Below are 20,202 nucleotides of genomic sequence, written 5' to 3'. Positions count from 1 at the left end.
GTGACACTTACCTGATAGCACAGGAATAAACCTGGGCCACTCTGCAGTGGTATTGGGAGAGACTGGGTACCTGGTAATTACTAGTGCAGTCTCTCCACCTAGTAGTATCCGGAAATGCACCTATGGGTGCATTCCACTAGGAAACAGTAATAATTCACACACAGTAGTTAGTAAACTAAATAACCGTTTATCTAAAAGTAAATGACCAACTAATACAAACAGCACTATTAACAAGGTGGCACTAACTAACTAGACAAGTGCAAACTATCTCTCTAACTAAAAGAAAGCAAAGTTGAAGTAACCTATAGGTCATGCTGACTGTTTTCTCCTTAAAGCTTTCTTTCACTTAATAAATCCAGTTCTGCATCCAACTGTGGCAGCCAAACTCCTGCTTCCTGTCAGAATGTAAGCTTGATGATGTCACAAAGGGGGCGGAGCTTCCTCTCCTCCCCGCTATCTCTCTCTGGCGTCTGTGAGCCATGTTTGCTTTAGTAACTGATTTGCTAAGTACTGTAACTTGGTCATCATTTATATAGTTTGTTTATTAATATATAATGAAATATAAATGCATATTCATTCTCTTTCTCACAGTGTCACACTGTTTTGGTGACTTGCGTCTGCCGTTGCGGAACTGTTATGTCTTCCTCCTCCTGGGGCTTCTCTGACCAGCCGGCAAGACTTTAGGCTGGTTAGTTTGATATCAGTGGTAGGAAAGCTTTTCGAAGGGGTACTATGAGATAAAATACTTGACTTCATTGCAAATCATAATACTATGAGTTTGTGCCAGCATGGTTTTATGCACATCCAATCTTGCCAAAAATGTAATTGCCTTTTATGAGGAGGTGAGCAGGAACCTCGACTCTGGAATGGCAGTGGATGTTATCTACTTGGACTTTTCTAAAACCTTTGATACAGTACAACATAAGGTTCCAATTTTACACATGCGGCGCTCTTGAAGTGGAGGTTAATAGGGATCACCACCTATTTAAAAAAAAAAGTTTTCACTTCCCTGCTCTGACGCTTTTAGTACTGGAGTACTCCCCCTCCAAATTTATAGGAAATCTGTAGTAGAAAATAAAAGCACAAAATACAGGGAATCTTTTCTAAGTGTAGTATTTTAGTTTACGTTCAATATAATCCCCGAATACAAATTACACTCACAGGATAAAAATAATTAATCGTATATAAGTTCCTTATTTGTCTGTGCATCTCGCTCTCTGTCACACTACGTGTGTGTTTACACTTGTTCCTGGAGCGGTTTACTTCTTTCAGACTCCTCACTTTTGTCTAACGCGTTTCGTGGACTTCGATCCGTTTTCTCAAGGACTTCTTGTCTCATACCTCACTTCTTTCCTTTTTATTCCCCTCACAGTTAACCCTTCCCAACTTAGAATTCTTTAAACTTTATTATTATCCAACCTCTCAACCCCATAATAAATTACAATAAAATTCATTAAACATGCTATTACACTTCATTAATTCGACTTCATTTATTGTAATTTAATATAATTATATTATAAATACATATATATATATATATATATATATATATATATATATATATATATATATATATATATATATAGACAAATACAAGAGTCCTCTGCACTCAACCCATTATCAATATATTTAAGACAGCAACATTTTGTGCATACTGCTACTATAAAATGCCTTACCCTTTAAACAAAACAGGGATTGTTTGTCCATATATTGCAATATATTTAAGCTGGCCAACTACGTCAAAGTCATCCCATATCTGGCCAGTCCTATGCTAAATTTTCATCTGATTCATTAATAAAGCAGCTAGTAATTTGCAGGTAAAACTTAATCCCTTTGTAAAATGTATAATGAAGCAATAGAATTCTTAATGAATCAGATAAAATTGAGCGTAGGACTGGCCAGATATGGGATGACTTTGACGTAGTTGGCCAGCTTAAATATATTGCAATATATGGACAAACAATCCCTGTGTTGTTTAAAGGGTAAGGCATTTTTCAGTAGCAGTATGCACAAAATGTCTCTGTCTTAAATATATTGATAATGGGTTGAGTGCAGAGGACTCTTGTATTTGTCTATATGTATTTTATGGTCACAGCCTCATTGCACCCCCACCTAATGGTTTTAAAAATTAGTGGTGAGCACAACTTTCCCTTGATATATATATATATATATATATAAATAAATATATATAAAAATACTGTCACAGACCTTTCTTTGTAAGACCCCCAAACCTGTCTTCTGTGGGACCCAGTAATATAAATCCAGACAAGGAGTTCTGTAATCTATACACGGGACCAATTTTTAATCACAATTTGTCACAATTCAGCCACAAACATCTGTTTGTCAAAGTAGCTCTGTGTAGGAGAATAGATTTCCAAATGAAATAGCTTTTCAGACTACAAACACACATGCTCTTTTCTAAGCAATGACATACAACTGCTGACTACTACTGCATTCTTTTTGCTCAGTGAAAGAGAGACATTGAGAATATCCTTATGTAGGTGGACATGGATTCCAGCTAAGAAGATATGATTCATGTCTCCAAGGACAATGGAAATATTAGTATCATATGGACACAATGTCTTCTTTACTCCTTGGGGGAGGGAGGCATGGAAAGGAAGATTGAAAGGGAAGAATGGGGTGTTTCTCAACTACAGGAGATTCATACCTGTTTGGCTGCTCATTAATACCAGATATGGACTATGGATAGTGCCTAAAATAAAGGGTTTTTTGGATTCAAGAAGTTAGAGAAAGGGTAAGTTAACAATGCCTGGACACAAGTGGAAGTGCACTAAGGGGTGCAACATCCTAGGGCAGGGGGCAATATTGCAATGAACATGGCACATTGCACTCCATAAATGAGTCCCAATGTCTTCTGGGTTCCTGATATATATATAGATATATAATATATATATAATTATACTTGAGGAATCCCCATTGTAGACTTAGTATATGATGGAGAGATTATAAGGCTCATTTACAAATGCGAAAATGACCTAAAGTTGTGCATGTATGTGTGTGTGTCAATAGCCACTACTGACTTACACCACGTGAATCACATGGTCTTTTTAATTGCCATGCACAGTGGTGTAGGGGAAATGATGCCATTCCCTCTCTGAAAAGTTAGACACAACTTGTGGGTAATTAAGGGAGACCTACAAGTTTACTAGTGCTTGTTTTGGAGTATTACAGTCAAGTGATGGACGCAACTTGGCATTCAGATGCAATGACCCTGACATGGCAACACCAAGGAATCCCCATCTGGAGCTGCAAGGAAGACAATTCTATACTGACCCTTTTGGCTTGTTGCCTCTGTGGTCCTTGTCAGGAACAGAGTGGATGTAATTAAATTCTGTGTCTGACCTTTTCGTTACCACATTTTGATTTATTCAAAGTGGATGTTATTAGGTACTACCTCGCTGCAATGTGATTCCCAGGAGAAAAGCAGCTCTCTCTTGGTACAAGGGTTGGGGATCAAAAAGTTACTTTAGTATGGTTTACATAAAGTAAGTAAGGGTTACATGTGGTCTTATGAGAGGATCATCCAAGCAAAACCTACGCATTTTTCAGTAAAAAAACCCCCCAGCTGTATAAGAAATGAGATTTTGAAAATGCCATACTACTTTGAACCAATTGAATCCACAGGCAGCAGCACATATTCCAATTACTGTACCTGGGGGAGTTGGGGAAAGAAGCAAGATGAGGAAACAGAGATATTGCTGTGGAGAATAGTAGGATGTGTGACATGGAGAGTATAAATGACGTTGTACAGGACTGGCTTCAGATACTGGGGAAAACCTCAGGAGACTGCCTGTTACTTGCTGCTGCCTTAATACATCAGTTTCTTATCCTGTGTTACCATCATATTTTCATTGTAGGGGGTAACTTTCCTGCGGAACATCTTCCAGTCAGCATGTGTTCTTAGTTCTAGGAAGCACAATCTTGCCAAACATTTTATAAGCTGATTAGTAATAGGCCCTAGTTGGTGTTCTGAGAACAACTATTTGACATCTGTTCCTAGTATTATTCAGACAGAGCAAACAGTACATAGGTGTAGTTTCCTCCTCTTCACTAAAACAGCAATGGTTTTATCTGACTCCAACTCATTGCTTTGTTGTTTGTTATGTCCATAGGATTTTGGTCCTATTTTATATTGTTTATCCAGTAATTGTTGGACAGAATATTACTGTTAAATACATCACAGGGTGTATGACTATATATGTATAAGACTGTTGCTTCTGCCTTCCACTGGCTATAACACCCTATTATTAAAGGGATGCTGTCATTATTTTTATGTAGTTTTTATTTCTAAATTACTCTGTTTACACTGCAAATAATTCACTCGACAATATAAAATGTAATTCCTGAACCAGCAAGTGTATTTTTATTTTTAGTTGTAAATTGGTGTGTAGGCAGCCATCTCAGGTCATTTTGCCCGGTCATGTGCTTTCAGAAAGAGCCAGATCTGCTTTCTGACAGGCTGTTGTTTCTCCTACTCAATGTAACTAAATGTGACGCAGTGGGACCTGGATTTTACTATTGAGTAATATCTACCATGGAGCGGTTTCTTGTGTCAGGGAGCTGTTATCTGGTTACCTTCCCATTGTTCTATTGTTAGGCTGCTGGAATGGGAAAAGGAGGGGATGATATCACTCCAACTTGCAGTACAGCAGTAAAGTGTGACTGAAGTTTGTCAGAGCACAAGTCACATGACTGAGGGCTCCTAGGAAACTGACAATATGTCTAGCCCAGTATCAGATTTCAAAAGTAAATATAAAAAAAATCTGTTTGCTCTTTTGAGAAACAGATTCCAGTGCAGAATTCTGCTGAAGCAGCACTATTAACTCATGCGTTTTGAAAAAATAATTTTTTCCCATGAAACAAACAAAAGAAATAACAGAAGCCAATCACTGTGTGATTGCTCACGAGAGGACCTCCCAAACCCATAGTCGTACTTGCTGCCATTTGGGCAATCCTGAGGATCACATGGTTCTGGGAGAAAGACTTTTCTCAATTTATGGTCTCAATATCTGTTTGGAGAATGCAGTCTATGTAGGCTGTAAAGATGTTGAAGTGGAAAATCTAGGGCACTGCTATTCATCTTGCACTCAACAGTGTCATAAAGCAGATGTCTACACATCAGAGAAAGTTGCATTTCCAACAAATCACTGGAACGAAAAGCTCTGTGCTATTCTTCAGAAGTGTCATCCTCTTGGCTTGGTGTGAGAAATGCTTTGCAGATGAGCTCCATGTCAGAGATTTTGTTCCATAGATCTGAATCAATGAACAGTCTTGCTTACAAGTTGCTTCATAGAAACATGGATCCTGACCAGGGCCAGATTTACATCTCAGATCAGACACTAGCAACTCTCATGCCAAACCATGCCCACAATTTGGCCACAACCCACCACATACAATACGTGATTAACATTCTTCACTCTCAACTTGGCCTTTCATCATTGTCAGCAGTTTCTGCTTCCAGATATTATTTAAAACTCCTTAAAAATTAAAAGAAACCAGATAACTTCGATCTGAGTGAGAACATTTTCGATTGAGAGAGGCACTATTCATGTTGCCTTATTTGCTCTACGTAAGTCTTGTTAATATATACCCTTTAAACAAATGGAACCCAGGGTGAAAGAAAACAAGCAAGAAGACAGAAGATGGAACAACAGTACTGGTTTTCTAAAGCTGATTAACCTGTAGGCAATTCACAAATAAAAATTAGAGAGGATATGAAGCTTCTGTTGCTCAGTTCAAATAAGGTCATTGAACGAAAGACTAGTATCACTTTCAGGAAATGTAAGCTATCCAGACTGTTGTAGGATTCAACATCAGAAGAAAAACCACACTTACAGTGCCATGTAAAAATATTCAGGCACTTGACCAGTTATCTCATTTTACTGAATAACAGAATGTGGTTTATTTTTTTCATATCTTTCTTTAAATCACTGAAACTAATTTACTATTTCTTTATGTCTCATTATTTTATGTTCTGGAAAATAATCTTAAGAAAAGCAGAACGCTATTTGCACAGTATCAGCAGTGACTACATTTGGGGGCATGTACCAGTTTAGACCACTGTTCTGGACCATTCTTATAGGCAGATGTTCTCTATGTCTTTATCCAGTTGGCTTGAGATCAGGGCTGTGACTGGGCCATTGTAGTATTGATGTGCGGGTCAACCTGCACCTGACCCTGTCCACTCTAACCAGACGTCAGGTTGTCGGTATTTATAGACTTGTGCCCAAACCGCCATCTCGGATGTCACTGAATGGATGAGATTAAGCAGGCGTAAGTCTATAATCATTGCTGCTGGAGGGGGAAGTGGGGCAAGGTGGAAGGAAGAGTTCAGTCCAAATCCACATGTAAAGGATGCCAACCCAAACCTGCACATCACTACATTGTTGCACATTTCCGATTTTGTTCTTAAACCACTCCAGTTTTTTGGGGGGTTGGGATCTTTGTCCTGCTGAAAAATGAGCTTTTGTCCAAGTTGCCTTATACAGTTGTGTTCAGGAGTCAACCACCTTCTGGCACCTGTTACATTCTACAATTCTTCTGCATTTCTTGGTTTTGCCTCTGAAACAGCATTTTTGATGTCTCCCCATAAGTATCCTATTGGAATAAGGTCTGGGGATTAGGCTGGCCACTCCATAGCGTCAATCTTGTTAGTCTGGAACCAAGATGTTGCTTGTTTAGTGGTGTGTTTGGAGTTGTTGTCTTGTTGAAACACCAACTTCTAGGGCATTTTCTTTTTGGCATAAGGCAACATGACCTCCAAGTATTTTGATGTATTGAAACTGATCCAAGATCCCTGGTATGTGATAAATAGGCACAACACCATAGTATGAGAAACCTCCCCATATCATGATGCCTGTGCCATCATGTTTCACTGTTTTCACTGTGTATTGTGGCTTAAATTCAGTGTTTGGGGGTCATCTGACAAACTGTCTGTGGTCCCTAGACCCAAAAGAACAATCTTGCTTTCATCAGTCCACAAAATGTTGCCCCATTTCTCTTTAGGCCAGTCAATGTTCTTTAGCAAATTGTAACAATGAGACTTTACTAATTGTAACAATACCCACAGGTAAGGTTAGACCTTCTTTGATCTTCCTGGAGCTGATCATTGGCTGAGTCTTTTGTCATTTTGGCTATTCTTCAATCCATTCGTATGGTAGTTTTCCATTTTCTACATTGTCTTTCAGGTTTTGGTTGCCATTTTAAAGCATTTGAGATCATTTTAGCTGAGCAGCAAATCATTTTCTGCACTTCTTTATATGTTTTGCTCTCTCCCATCAACTTTTTTTTTTTTTACTTCTGAACAATGTCTGGAACAACTAATTTTACACAGAGAGAAATACACAATAACCAGTATGCACAACATTTGCTGCCTTCCTTCCTTAAATAAGGGCCATAATTGACACCTGTTTTTTCACAGAATGATTGACCCCACTAATTGAACTCCACACCTCTATTATTTGGAACATGCCTCAATGATTCAATTACAAAGAATCAGCAGCATGCATGGCATGACTTTTGGTTTTCTATTCCTCTACTACACCTACTAGTAAATTATTTGCCATGTAGAAATAGAATTTCTACCAAAAACACTGATCAGGTTAGTGATGTCAGACTGCTATTATTTTAAACACAACTGTATTAGCAAACTATACATCCGGAATTCTTTGGACCTGGAGCGTTCTGGATAAGGAAGTTTTCCTCAGTAATCAGATCACCATTCCTTAAGTCCACTATTAAACATTTGAACTTAACCTAAATGGAACACGTTGCCACCAGTATGAATTCATGCAGCTTAGTTGGGATCAAGGTACTGTTTCATTGTTATAGAGAAAAAGGGAATCATTTCTAAAATGAACTCAATGTTGATCTTTCATATATTTAAAGCTTTCTGGATAAGGAATCCCCATCCTGCAACTTTCATTCTTTGCTCATGTGTCTTAGGAACAATAAGGTGAATGGCCCAGTCAAAACCCTGAATATTCAGACTTTCTGTTCCATGATTCGTAGTTGGCATTACATAACAGATGTAGGGTAAACTAACTGAGGAAGATGAAGCAGAAACCAAGCAAACAATTCAGGATTATGAAATGAGAGGAGTGACTGCACATTATTATGGCTGTCAGGCTGTGTCCCATATTGTGCTAGGAAGGCTGTGCCCTTATCTTTTGTGGGACACCCAGTTTCTATACTGCCATGTATCCTTACTGATAATGTGAAATAAAAGTATAAAATGATGTTAGGTAAAATACTTGAACACTTTATTTGGAAAGTGTTTTACATACTACAAATAAATACTTGCTTCATCTCTCAAACACAATCACCTTCAGTTAATGCTGGATTTACACATTGCACTGTACCTGCAATACTTGGACTCTCTTCTCTTAGAGTCTGGCTGATTCTGCTCACTATCACAAGGGATTAGGACAGGCCTTCTCTACACAAAGAACAGGCCAGGGTTTGAAATGAAATAATCTTGCCATTCGGAGAAACCCATTGGTATTTATTACCATTGAATGGAAACTGAAAGCGAGGTTCTCAGCATAGGCAAAAGGCTGGACATGAAGCAAACTGTTTAGAAACAAAATGATTTTATAGACTTCCGTCTACAGTTAACAGGATCATAAGATTAAACTGCTCTATAATAAAGCACGTTTGAGTAGCTTGAAATGCAAAAACTGCATGTAAAATAAATTACAGTATTGTATATTTGGACATTGTCACAGATACTGAAAGTTAATGAAAACAAACAATAGAAGAGAAATCAACAGGAAATACTCATGTTTTTTTCTACTATATATATACAAAAGTCTTCAGGAGTAGATCTGCAACATATCGCCCTGCAATGTGCCACAGATACCACTAACTCTCAAAATGTTGATCATAAATGACTAGACACAATGAGAAGGAAAATAGCCAAGGTTGCCCGACATGATGCCCTCCAGCTGTTGCAAACTACAACTGCCAGTATGTATGGGAAGTAGCTGACAGCTGCTGGAGGTGGTGATTGTGACATCCCTGCATTACACATTGGTAGTTACGTTGCCTTGACAGAATAAAACATGTTTCACATCATTCATAAAACCCATTTACAATGAATTAAGATATTGTACTAAAATAAAATGCCATTTGACATGTTTCCCTGAATATAGCAAAAGTATGCAATATAATTACTGACTATGAATTACAAGTTGAATGTAAAACAATGCTCGAAAGAAGCATTTCCATAAATTCCAGGCATTCACAGCAGTAATACTCCAGGTAGGAAACTGCCAGCAGAAATGATTGCACCTAACAATTCCACAACAGTTTATTCAAGAAGTTACGTCAGGTCTGCCATATTTAATTCTGGCACAGGTTCTCTCCAGTAACAGAAAGAACTGAAATCAGGGCACAAGAAAGCAGAGTTTTGTTCTTTATCCAGCAACGGGAAGACGTGTTCCACCAACTCACTTAAGCGGCTATACCTGGGGAAATGAAAGAGATGCAACATCAGTGGCGGAGACATCACAATTAAACAAAGTTTATAAAGACATAGAAGAATCTTGTAAAGCATGAAAATTGGATTCTGTCACAGGAAAACATGTTTTTTTTTTTTTTCCAAAATGCATCAGTTAATATAGAATTCTGCACTGAAACACATTTTTTAAAAGAGCTAACAGATTTTTTTAATTTTTTTTTTAAATCTTATATAAGGCTATACATGTTGTCAGTTTCCAAGGTTTCCCCAGCCATGCGACTTGCTCTGATAAACTTCAGTCACTCTTTACTGCTCCACTGCAAGTTGGAATGAAATCACCTCCCTTCCCCCTCAGCAAAACAATGGGAAGATAACAAGGTCACACTGTGACTCCACCAGTTTCATTGAGTAGTTGAAACAATTGAAAAAAGGCCTAGATTGTGGCCTGAAACTTTGCATATCAGAGATCTAAAAGCCATGTGAAGCGAATAAAGGCTTTTTAAATTCAAGTTGAAATTGTGGATGGTGCTATGCGGATTTTTTACTTTGTGGAGATGGCTGCCTACACACCAATATTACTGCTCAAAAGATACACTTGTTTCAGGAATAAAAATCGATATGGTAGAGTGAATTACTTGTAATGTAAACAGTGTAATTTAAAAATAAAAACTATTCCATAAAAATCATGACAAAAGCTGATTAAAGTGGTTGTTCACTTTTAAATGAACCTTTATTATGATGTAGAGAGTGATATTCTGAGACAATTTGCAATTGGTTTAAATTTTTTCTTATTTGTGGTTTTTGCATCGTTTAGATTTTTATTCAGCAGCTGGCCATTTTGCAATTTCTGCAATCTGGTTGCTTGGGTCTAAATTAATCTAGCAACCTGATTTGAAAACAAGATTTGAATATGAATAGGAGAGAGCCTGAATAGAAAGAGGGGTAATAAAAAGTAGCATAGAAAGAGGGGTAATAAAAAGTAGCAATAAATTTGTAGCCTTACAGACCATTTGTTTTTTTTAGATGGGTCAGTGACCCCATATGAAACTGGAACGAGTCAAAAGAAGGCAAATATTTTGAAAAACAAACTATACAAAAAGAAATAATGAAAGCCAATTGAAAAGTTGCTTAGAATTGGCCATTCTAGAACATATTAAAGTTAACTTAAAGGTGAACTTTAAGCAGGCCAAGACTCCAGTTCCCACAATGCCTTTCACACGTTATTCTCCTTCTCCTCTTTTAATTATAAAGCATGCAAGGTATCGTGTGCACAAAGCAGAGCTTAACTACAGATACCCAGACCCTACTGCCAAGGATTAACTGTGGTGCAGGAAGTGTTAACATAGTAAGTTAGGTTGGAAGAAAAAAAAAAGACACGTGCATCAAGTTTTAACTCTATTTTAACCTGCCTAACTGCTAGTTAATCCAGAGGAAGGCAAAAAAAAAAAACATTTGAAGCCTCTCCAATTTGCTTCAGAGGGGGAAAAAATCAGACCAGTTCTCGCTGGGTTAATCTCTCCGCAGGCCCCAGACCTCCCTCCCATGCCAACCTCTGACTGTAGGGTCTACTGCTTTTAAAGTAACACCGCTGAACTGAACTTTTGGCTGTAGAAGAGCTACTGATACAATGTTCCCATGGTATAGTGAAAGAAAGCAGCATAGGAATAGCAAAAGACAAACACCGCTTTCAATGGCAGTACATTGGGTAGACGTCCCCTTTTTTCACCCATTATTATTATTTTTTTTTTTTTAGGAAATCGTCTAGTGTAAAAGTGGAATTTTTCTGTAACCTTCTGAAAAGAAAAACACAGGCACTTGGCCTATGAACTACCAGAAAATGATTGTGTAAAATGTTCTACTTTTGTGACACTGTACTGAGTTAGAAGAGAAATGGCTCTTACGATGTCTTGTTCCCCTTCGTCCTTTCCTGTATCAGCTCTCCTTTTGGGTTTACAGTAAATATTCGGCAGTCTGGTAATCCCACTTTCATATAAGCAAACACATCCTAAAATGTTAAAAAAAAGGTATGTCTTTAAGTGAATAAATTCTATGCATCCAAAAATTAATACACACATTGCCACTTTATATACACACAAGTTAAAAAAAAAATTGTCATTTGTCATTGCATCACAAAATCCTTTGCTGAAAGGCATTAGTACAAATAATAAATAAGAATAATGGATAAGTGGCAGAAGTGCTGAATACAGGAGGCCGTGGCTGATTCTCTCATTCTGGGGCCTCAGGAAACCATGAGTCATGTGGAAATGTCTTTAGCACGCAGGAGCTGGGAGACATCATACACTTCCATGAGGATTCTTTTCTCTTGATTAACTTTGGCTTTACTCCACTTTTGTTAAAACATGAAATAGGAGTATGATGGGAATCGAGTTACAAACAAGGGAAAAACACGTTCGCTTATATATAAGAAATTCGATTCGAAAGTAAAGAACGGGAGCACCTAGGAAACTAAAGTCTGCATTCACACGTGTTTTGGGGAAAATCAGTATTTGATTAAATAGGGAGGAAAATGTATTTGGTGCTTGAGTTTTCCCTCCGGGCAGTTCTGTCAGTGTAGGGAAGGTCGGATATTTGTTTCTCTGACACCTGGAGCCACATTTCTTAGCTCCTTCTCCCTCAGTACTGTTCCATATCTACTGTTTTTAGTGCCTTGTGTTTGTGGCTGCTGGAAATGTAATCTTAAAACACAAATAACACATACATAAAGAAAAATAGTTATGGCACGCGATGCCTTAAAAAATGTTATGTGTATCTATATATAATGAATACAGTATATATAATAAAGGGTGAGAGATTACTCAGTAGTAGCTCTTATTTTCATTTTTGCAGCTCGTAGTTTATAACTTCCATCTGGGATTTCAATAGAATTTATCCCTTCAAGCATTATCCTCTGCTCTATATTGCCTCATAGGAAATAACATGGGTTATATCATGGGTTACACTTTAAAGGAAAGTGTAAAAATAAAAACTGGGTAAATAGATAGGCTGTGCAAAATTAAAATGTTTCTAATATAGTTAGTTAGCCAAAAATGTAAAGGCTGGAGTGACTGGATGTCTAACATAATAGCCAGAACACTACTTCCTGCTTTGCAGCTCTCTTTATTTCCACTGATTGGTTACCAGGCAGTAACCAATCAGAGACTTGAGGGGGGCCACATGGGTCAGAACTGTTGCTTTTGAATCTGAGCTGAATGCTGAGGATCAATTGCAAACTCACTGAACAGTTATGACCCATGTGGGCCCCCTTCAAGTCGCTGACTAACTCAGAGTTAGAGAGCTGAAAAGCAGTTAGTAGTGTTCTGTTCTGTTAGACATCCAGTCACTCCAGTCTTTATACATTATATTTTTGGCTAACTATATTAGAAACATTTTTTATTTTGTACAGCCTATCTATTTACACTGAACTGTTCCTTTAATCAATATGATGGGAACATTTAAATGTGGCGCCACAGACTGTATATGGGAAGGGGAGCAAATTTATGTTTTACATTTTGCATCTTATTGGATGTTTTTGACATGCGATTAGAGTTATTCATGTTTAAGATTGAGCAATATGCCCAAGATTAAATATCTGATTAGTCTGAAAGCTGACAGGTGTTTTCGTGGCCCTTCTATGTGCTTTCTTTTTAATGCTTCAATACATCAATTCGATTATTATGGCTTATGCTGGACATAAATCAAACTGAAGCGCCACACCAACACACGCAATATTTAATGTCAAAATTCTGGCTAGAGGACTCAAAAACATCCAGTCAGAATCTTGAGATTGAACATTCCTGGAGGAGAAGAATTAATGGCATTGATGGTGTGGATGGAGCAATTCTTTCTGTGGTGAACTATGGTGTAATAAGCGAGAATAAAAAAAGAAATAGAAAACAGAAAATGTAATTATAGTAAAGAAGGATACAACATATTCCGATATACTTACATTCGGCCTATTCCCGAAAGCAGCATAAAATGGTTGTCGGTTAGGAGCAAACAGGTTTTTAATGTCATTTAGGCACTCAATCTTGAACTTCTCAGGCTTCTTTTCAATGACCTCCCTAAACATGAAAATAAGGTATAAAAGCCAATTAATTACAATGTCCATATTGTATATTGGTTTCTCCATTTTATATTTTAAACTCTTCCAAGTGGTTTATTAAAATTTGCTTGACAGACATCAAAAGAAAATTTAAAAAAATATATGTTGCCTACTTGAAAGAGCAAGTGCCCAACATCTCCCATGTACAGGGCCAATAATCATAAAAAAAAAAGTAGTTTGTCGTTACTAGATGATTTAAAAGTGCTGTTAAATCTAGTGAGTACAGCCATAATTATAACCATTGGTGTCTTTGTGACATAATTGTTAGGTTTGATTTCTCAGCCGTGCCCTTTCCCACCCGCATTCGCTTCGGATTCCAGTGAATTGTACAGTACTGCAGAATGTGATGGTAAATTAAAAATATAGGATGATATTCACTTAACAAGAAATTGTTAAATCATTTAGAAATGCAAACCAATGGTGGAAGTTAAGTGTAGTATAACAGAGCAAGCAAAGGACTTACAGCAGGGGTGCCCAGACTTTGTGATCTACTCTTGTCATCTGATGCCATAGTGAGATCTACCTTAAGAACTCATAGCAAGATGCCACAGAGGCAATTCCATGTATACCCCAGTACCCTTAATTCACTTAAATGCATTGAAGCCTATGGGTGACTTTTGCACGCGACAATTTCTTTTTGCACGATCTTTAAAGTGATTGACTGGTAGACCACGATCGACACCCCTGAATTACAGTAATAAATTCTAACTTAATTCCACTTCTGTTATTTGTTGTAATATTTTCTTTGCTTTCCTTTTTCCCTGATGTTCTTTTCTGCTTTTTTCTGCTCTTGAAACTCCTGTACTTGGTCTTGCCATGTCTTCTACACTTTTCTCCCAACTCTTTTATTTTATATACTCTAGCTGTCCCAAGGTCTTCAAAGATAATACTGTGTTAAAGGGATACTGTCATGGAAAAAAAAAACATTTTTTCAAAATGAATCAATTAATAGTGCTGCTCCAGCAGAATTCTGCACTGAAATCCATTTCTCAAAAGAGCAAACAGATTTTTTTATATTCAATTTTGAAATCTGACATAAGGCTAGACATATTGTCAATTTCCCAGCTGCCCCAAGTCATGTGACTTGTGCTCTGATAAACTTCAATCACTCTTTACTGCTGTACTGCAAGTTGGAGTGATATTACCCCCTCCCTTTTTCCCCCCAGCAGCCTAACAACAGAACAATGTGAGGGTAACCAGATAGCAGCTCCCTAACACAAGATAACAGCTGCCTGGTAGATCTAAGAACAGCACTCAATAGTAAAAACCCATGTCTCACTGAGACACATTCAGTTACATTGAGAAGGAAAAACAGCAGCCTGCCTGAAAGCATTTCTCTCGCATAACAAGGGGCAGCTGGGAAATTGACAAAATGTCTAGCCCCATGTCAGATTTCAAAATTGAATATAAAAAAATCTGTTTGCTCTTTTGAGAAATGGATTTCAGTGCAGAATTCTGCTGGAGTAGCACTATTAACTGATGCGTTTTGAAAAAAACATGTTTTCAAATGACAGGATCCCTTTAACAATATATAAAAGGTGTTACACAGCCGGACAGCTACATTTAATAAAATGGCTCTAATCAGAGAGCTGAAGAACATCCGTGTGTGGGAGCAAAAGATTAGGAGTAGACCAACCCACATATTTTGGCATGGCAGGACCAATGTTGAAAGTCATTTAATGTGCTCAGAACGAAAGAGAGAGCAAGCATCTGTGGCCTTTATTTGTAGGGTGATGGGAGTGTACAGTTGAAGGGGAGGAGACCAGTGCTAGGTTTATGTGGATTTGAGAGAGATGAGGTGGCTTTGGATATAGTATCTGGCATTTATGGTCACATTTGCCGTCAACAAAAGTTTCAAAAAAAAAAACTCAATACTGTTATGAGCATAATGAAAATAAAAATTGCACACAACTCTTAAAATGGCAGTACTCAGATCTGAAGTTTTTTTCTCACCTTTTTCTTCCTACAGAAGCAAATTCAGATTAAAACCAAATAAGACATCGTACCTGTGGAATGCTGAGAAGAGGCTGCTTGGAGACAGCAGCAATGGTCCTCTAGGAAGTATAGTGCCTTTGTCATTCACCCAGTGCAAATATCCTCTGGTCATATCTGCCATCCCAATGGCACGAGCTGAGCAATAGAGAAATTTGTACCCATTCCTAAAAAGCAAAATATAAATTACACTGGTTACATATTTAAAAAAAAAAATCATAACTGGGATTAGTAAACACACAAACGTTTCATAAAATGAATGCTAAAAACTTTCTAAAAGTAGGTCATTTTACCCTAAAAGGGGGCAACATAGAAAATGGGAAAGAAAGGGAAGATGTGCTTTTTATTATTTTCCTATTTGCAGAAAAAAACACCTATTTTACCCTAAGCGGCTTACCAATGTTTGTTAGTTTTAGTGTTTCCTGCATACAATCAGGAAGAAAGGGTTTATTATACTATTTATATAGAATCAGCGGGGAGAGAGAATGAAATACACACTGCTGCAAACTGAAACGGAACATGCCAGAGGCCCATGAGTGTGAGCTATCCAACATATTCAAACAGTAGGAGTGGGCGGAATGCAGGAAAGGTCATTGACAAAAACACCCAACTAGAAGGCCATCCAAAGTGTTGCCTCTCCTGCTGCACTGCCCTGAGCTGCAAGATACAGGAGCAGGAGCTGATGGATTATAATATCAAATGTCAGTGTTATTTAAGAAGACCTGCTCCCAAGCACTGATTTTTCTTACTTTAGATACACTCATCAGGTCAGGTAAAATAATACATTTATTGTAAAATGATCCAACATTTTCATAACAATCATAAACCTTAGGTCACTATTTCTATACAAAATGTCTACTTTTTGCAGGACCTGATGAGTACAGTACTGTGTCCTTTTATTCTTGATAATTTACCAGCACCTAGGACCATTGTTTTTTTAATTAAAGGAGAAGAAAACCTCCTGAAAGCATAAATCAGTCATTGAATAATTTATAGTGTAAGCAAGGAAAAACCTGTGAGGCAGAAGGTATCTGCTCAAGTGATTTTATTGGTATTTAACACTACATGTTTCGAGCCTCCTGGCTTTTTGTCAAGTGTCATACTTGACAAAGAGCCAGGAGGCTCGAAACATGTAGTGTTAAATACCAATAAAATCACTTGAGCAGATACCTTCTGCCTCCCAGGTTTTTCCTTGCTTACGCTATAAGATTGTTCCAGTTTGAACTGTACCTTGGTACTGGTACACAACAAGGATGAAACCGACTACTGCACGCACCAGGGTCAAGGTCAACAGTCACCTGTGTTTATTTATTGAATAATTTATGTGGGCATCATAAATTGTAGGTGCATATGCACTCTAATGCATTACCAATACTGATGTTTAGGGTTTTCTTTTACCCTTTAAAATCACGCTCCTTATTTTGTTATTGTACACAACTGAGTAATGCAAAATCATCATTTATTTGCTTTCTATCATTTATATATTTAGTGCCAGACAGCTAAATGTAAATTTTCTCTGCATTTATATTTAAAATGTTAGCTTGCCTCAATGATCTATGACAGACCTCCCAGATATATAAGTTAAAAATGAATCACAAGGCTTGTGCATCAACGGCAACGTTTCCAGAAAGATTTTCCCTGTCTGATGCATCTGGCTCACCGAAGTAGCTAGTGACTTCAACAAGTGATGGGTTCGGCTGCAGGCAGGTGGGATAACAATATCCCAGATTGTCACTGCTGATATTGCAGAGATGGAATATGGCTGTGCATGCGAAGGGAATCCCCCCCCCCTGGAACCCCATTTTACTTGGCAGGGCTCACATCCCAGGATGGCAAGATGGACAGTGTGCTAATAAATTGGGGTCCCCTGGGGAGTATAGGGCCCCATTATTACTCATGCTGACTCTGACACGGAGCATGAAGCTCATTACAACATGGAAGATATTCTTACTCATGTATAGTGTGGTAAAGTTTTGCAATGCCTTGATGTGTCCAGTCTTTCCCTAGTTGTGGTAGAATCTGTCCTAAGGCATCGGACCTTCAAAAGAAAAACAAAAAAACAGTTTAATATGGCAACCTCACTACACAAACATAATTTAGCAGCACAGTGTCAGTTTAAACACATGACATTCACAGCTCCATTTTTACATGGAAGTATCAGGGTGAAAACACACAGAGCTACTAGTAGCCGCTACTTGTCACTGCTACAAAATAGACAATAGAGATAACTGGCTTTGCTAAGACATTACATGTGTTTTAGCTGATGCAATTCTCAGTATTGTCTATGGCTGGGTATTTGTTGGCATTTTGTAGCCGCAACAAGTAACTGCTACTAGTACCAGAGCTACTGGTAGCAACTACTTGTTGTGGCTACAAAATACCCTGCCATAGACAATATTGAGAATTGCCTCTGCTGAAAAAAGATGTAGTGTCTTAGCAAAGCCAATTATAGCTAGTGTCTATTTTGTAGCAGTGACAAGTAGCTGCTACTAGTAGCTCGGTGTGTCTGTAAGGCCAGACGAGGAGATTCGGGGAGATTTTGTCACCTGGCGGCTTATCGCCACGTCTTTTGCGTGACTATCTTCCCGAACTGCCTCAGCATCTTTTCCCCATAGGCTACAGCGCAAAATCGCCTGCGCTAATGCACACCCGGCGATGCATTTTCAATAGTCACCCATTTGGGCGATTTTGCGCTGTAGCCTATGGGGAAAAGACGCTGAGGCAGTTCGGGGAGATAGTCGCGCAAAAGACGTGGCGATAAGTCGTCAGGCGACAAAATCTCCCCGAATCTCCTCGTCTGGCCTTACCCTTAAATACAATAACAATAAAATAACGATCAATGATGGAAATGTAGTCAGAGAATTTAAACATAAAGGTCCTAAAAATTTAACTTCCTCTAGTAAAGAAGGGCACAACATTCCCACCATTATACTTTATTGAAAGATAACCACATAATACACAAGTCCAGAATATTATATAATATTATATAATATATTATATAAAATATAATATATTATATAAAAATATATAAAATATGTAAGGTGCTTAGTGGTGAATCAGTGAAACTTATGCATAATAAAAATATAAGTACCCTCTCTGTAAAAGGGTCTCTTGACACTTCTTTGCTCGGTTCTTTTACTGCTCCCACAAAAAATAGTAAGAACTGAGCAAAGAAGTGAGTCATTTATTGTTTTTGCTGTTTTGTCTCACCAGCTTCCCAGATTAACCATTTCCTTGGAGGGGAGGATGATATTCAATTATTGCAGCTTTGAGAAAACATTGAAAAAAATCCTATAGATTCCCATTTCACATAAGCAGCACAGCTGCCATTACTTATCCCAGCTATTGTTTAGTATAGCTGCTACTCACACATAAACAACATTGTAACTGCCAGGATCAGGCACTTTTTACTTGATTTTACATTGCAGTCTGTTAAATCAGAAGTGGCACCCCTTTTTGCAGAGTCCAGTAATACCATAGAATGGCAGAGGAGTGCCACAAAACTGCACGAGTACCAAATAGGGCATTAAGGGAACTTTGTCCAATATGTGATGACAGTTAACATTTAGGCAGTTCATTTAGGCAGTTTCCCATTAAGTAAGCCTGTATTATGTCATTTGACTATGTCATGACTATTTTAGGATGAGAAATGTTCCCATGTTGAATTGCTTCAGTGTGTGAGATGAAGCTAGCTCCCTGCAGGAATCAAACACTAGAATTATACATTTGCTTAGTATATACACAACAGTGTTCTAAGCACAAAGGGGCCCCACACCAAAAAAAATTTTATCAGTTCAAAGAAGAGGAAATGAGTTGATAAAAAAAAATAAATAAATAAAGGAAAAAACAGAAAACAGATTTCCCATGTCAGACGCAGGCCCTTGAGATTATTGCAACACAATCTGAAATGGTACTTGCTTTGTAATTGTTCCATCAATGTCCGAAATGATTATTTTGTCATTCCAATCCCACAGATAGATGGTCGCTTCACACCGGCATGTACCTTGATACTGGGTTGTAATGCTAAATACAACATCATTTGGACCATCCCTTAAATTCAATTTTTCCTGCAAATGATAGAAAAAACTATTTTAAGCACAGCAGTAATCAGCAGAGTGGTCTTGTCTATCCCCTCCAATCGGGTTGCTTCTAATAATTCCCCAGTGTCCAGACAGCTTAATGACACCATATAGCACTCTTCATCTTATATACTCAAAATGGTTCCTTATTAAAATATCTACACATATTTATATGTAGTCTTGTTTAGCAAACATTACAGCACATTGCTTAGTATCAAATTATGTTTTTTTACAACTATTCAGAAACAAAGTATTAGCCTTGTAAAATTCTCTCTTTTAATTATCTGTTTCAACAAGGCTTTCCCAGTTGGCTCTGATTCAAAGTTCCCTGGTGATTAAGAATCTGTCATATCAGTGTTAACAACACTTCCCAAATGTCTCGTTCCAAGAATCAAGATAAAAGAGAGCATTTGTATATGATATGGTAAAAAGGATAATTCACGGATGTAATAGAGTTACAAAGACCGACGAGATCTTATTCTTCTTGTAATGAAGAATATCAAGTTTTCTTAATTTGTTGATTTAAAGATAACCTTACAAGAACAATA

The 20,202-nt window shown here is 37.7% G+C and overlaps 1 protein-coding gene across 4 annotated transcripts in view; it reads right to left on the bottom strand.

Annotated features, from left to right (window-relative positions):
- Positions 1-8,260: 8,260 nt before the first annotated feature.
- The window catches only part of lpin2.S (lipin 2 S homeolog), a 66,965-nt gene continuing 55,023 nt past the window's right edge, over positions 8,261-20,202 (bottom strand). For 3 of the 4 annotated variants that reach the window (XM_018268632.2, XM_041567100.1, XM_041567099.1), the window contains exons 15-20: positions 19,494-19,642; positions 17,527-17,613; positions 15,590-15,742; positions 13,428-13,542; positions 11,383-11,486; positions 8,261-9,488 (exon numbers count right to left, since the gene is read on the bottom strand). In XM_018268632.2, the coding sequence (XP_018124121.1) occupies positions 9,344-9,488; positions 11,383-11,486; positions 13,428-13,542; positions 15,590-15,742; positions 17,527-17,613; positions 19,494-19,642 (753 nt within the window). In that variant the 3' untranslated portion in view covers positions 8,261-9,343. 4 annotated transcript variants of the gene reach the window in all.

Source organism: Xenopus laevis, chromosome 6S, assembly GCF_017654675.1.
Source record: "Xenopus laevis strain J_2021 chromosome 6S, Xenopus_laevis_v10.1, whole genome shotgun sequence".
In the NCBI taxonomy this organism is placed as follows: domain Eukaryota; kingdom Metazoa; phylum Chordata; class Amphibia; order Anura; family Pipidae; genus Xenopus; species Xenopus laevis.
The sequence above is the reverse complement of the archived record's forward strand: the minus strand, read 5'-3'. Positions and strand labels throughout refer to the sequence as shown.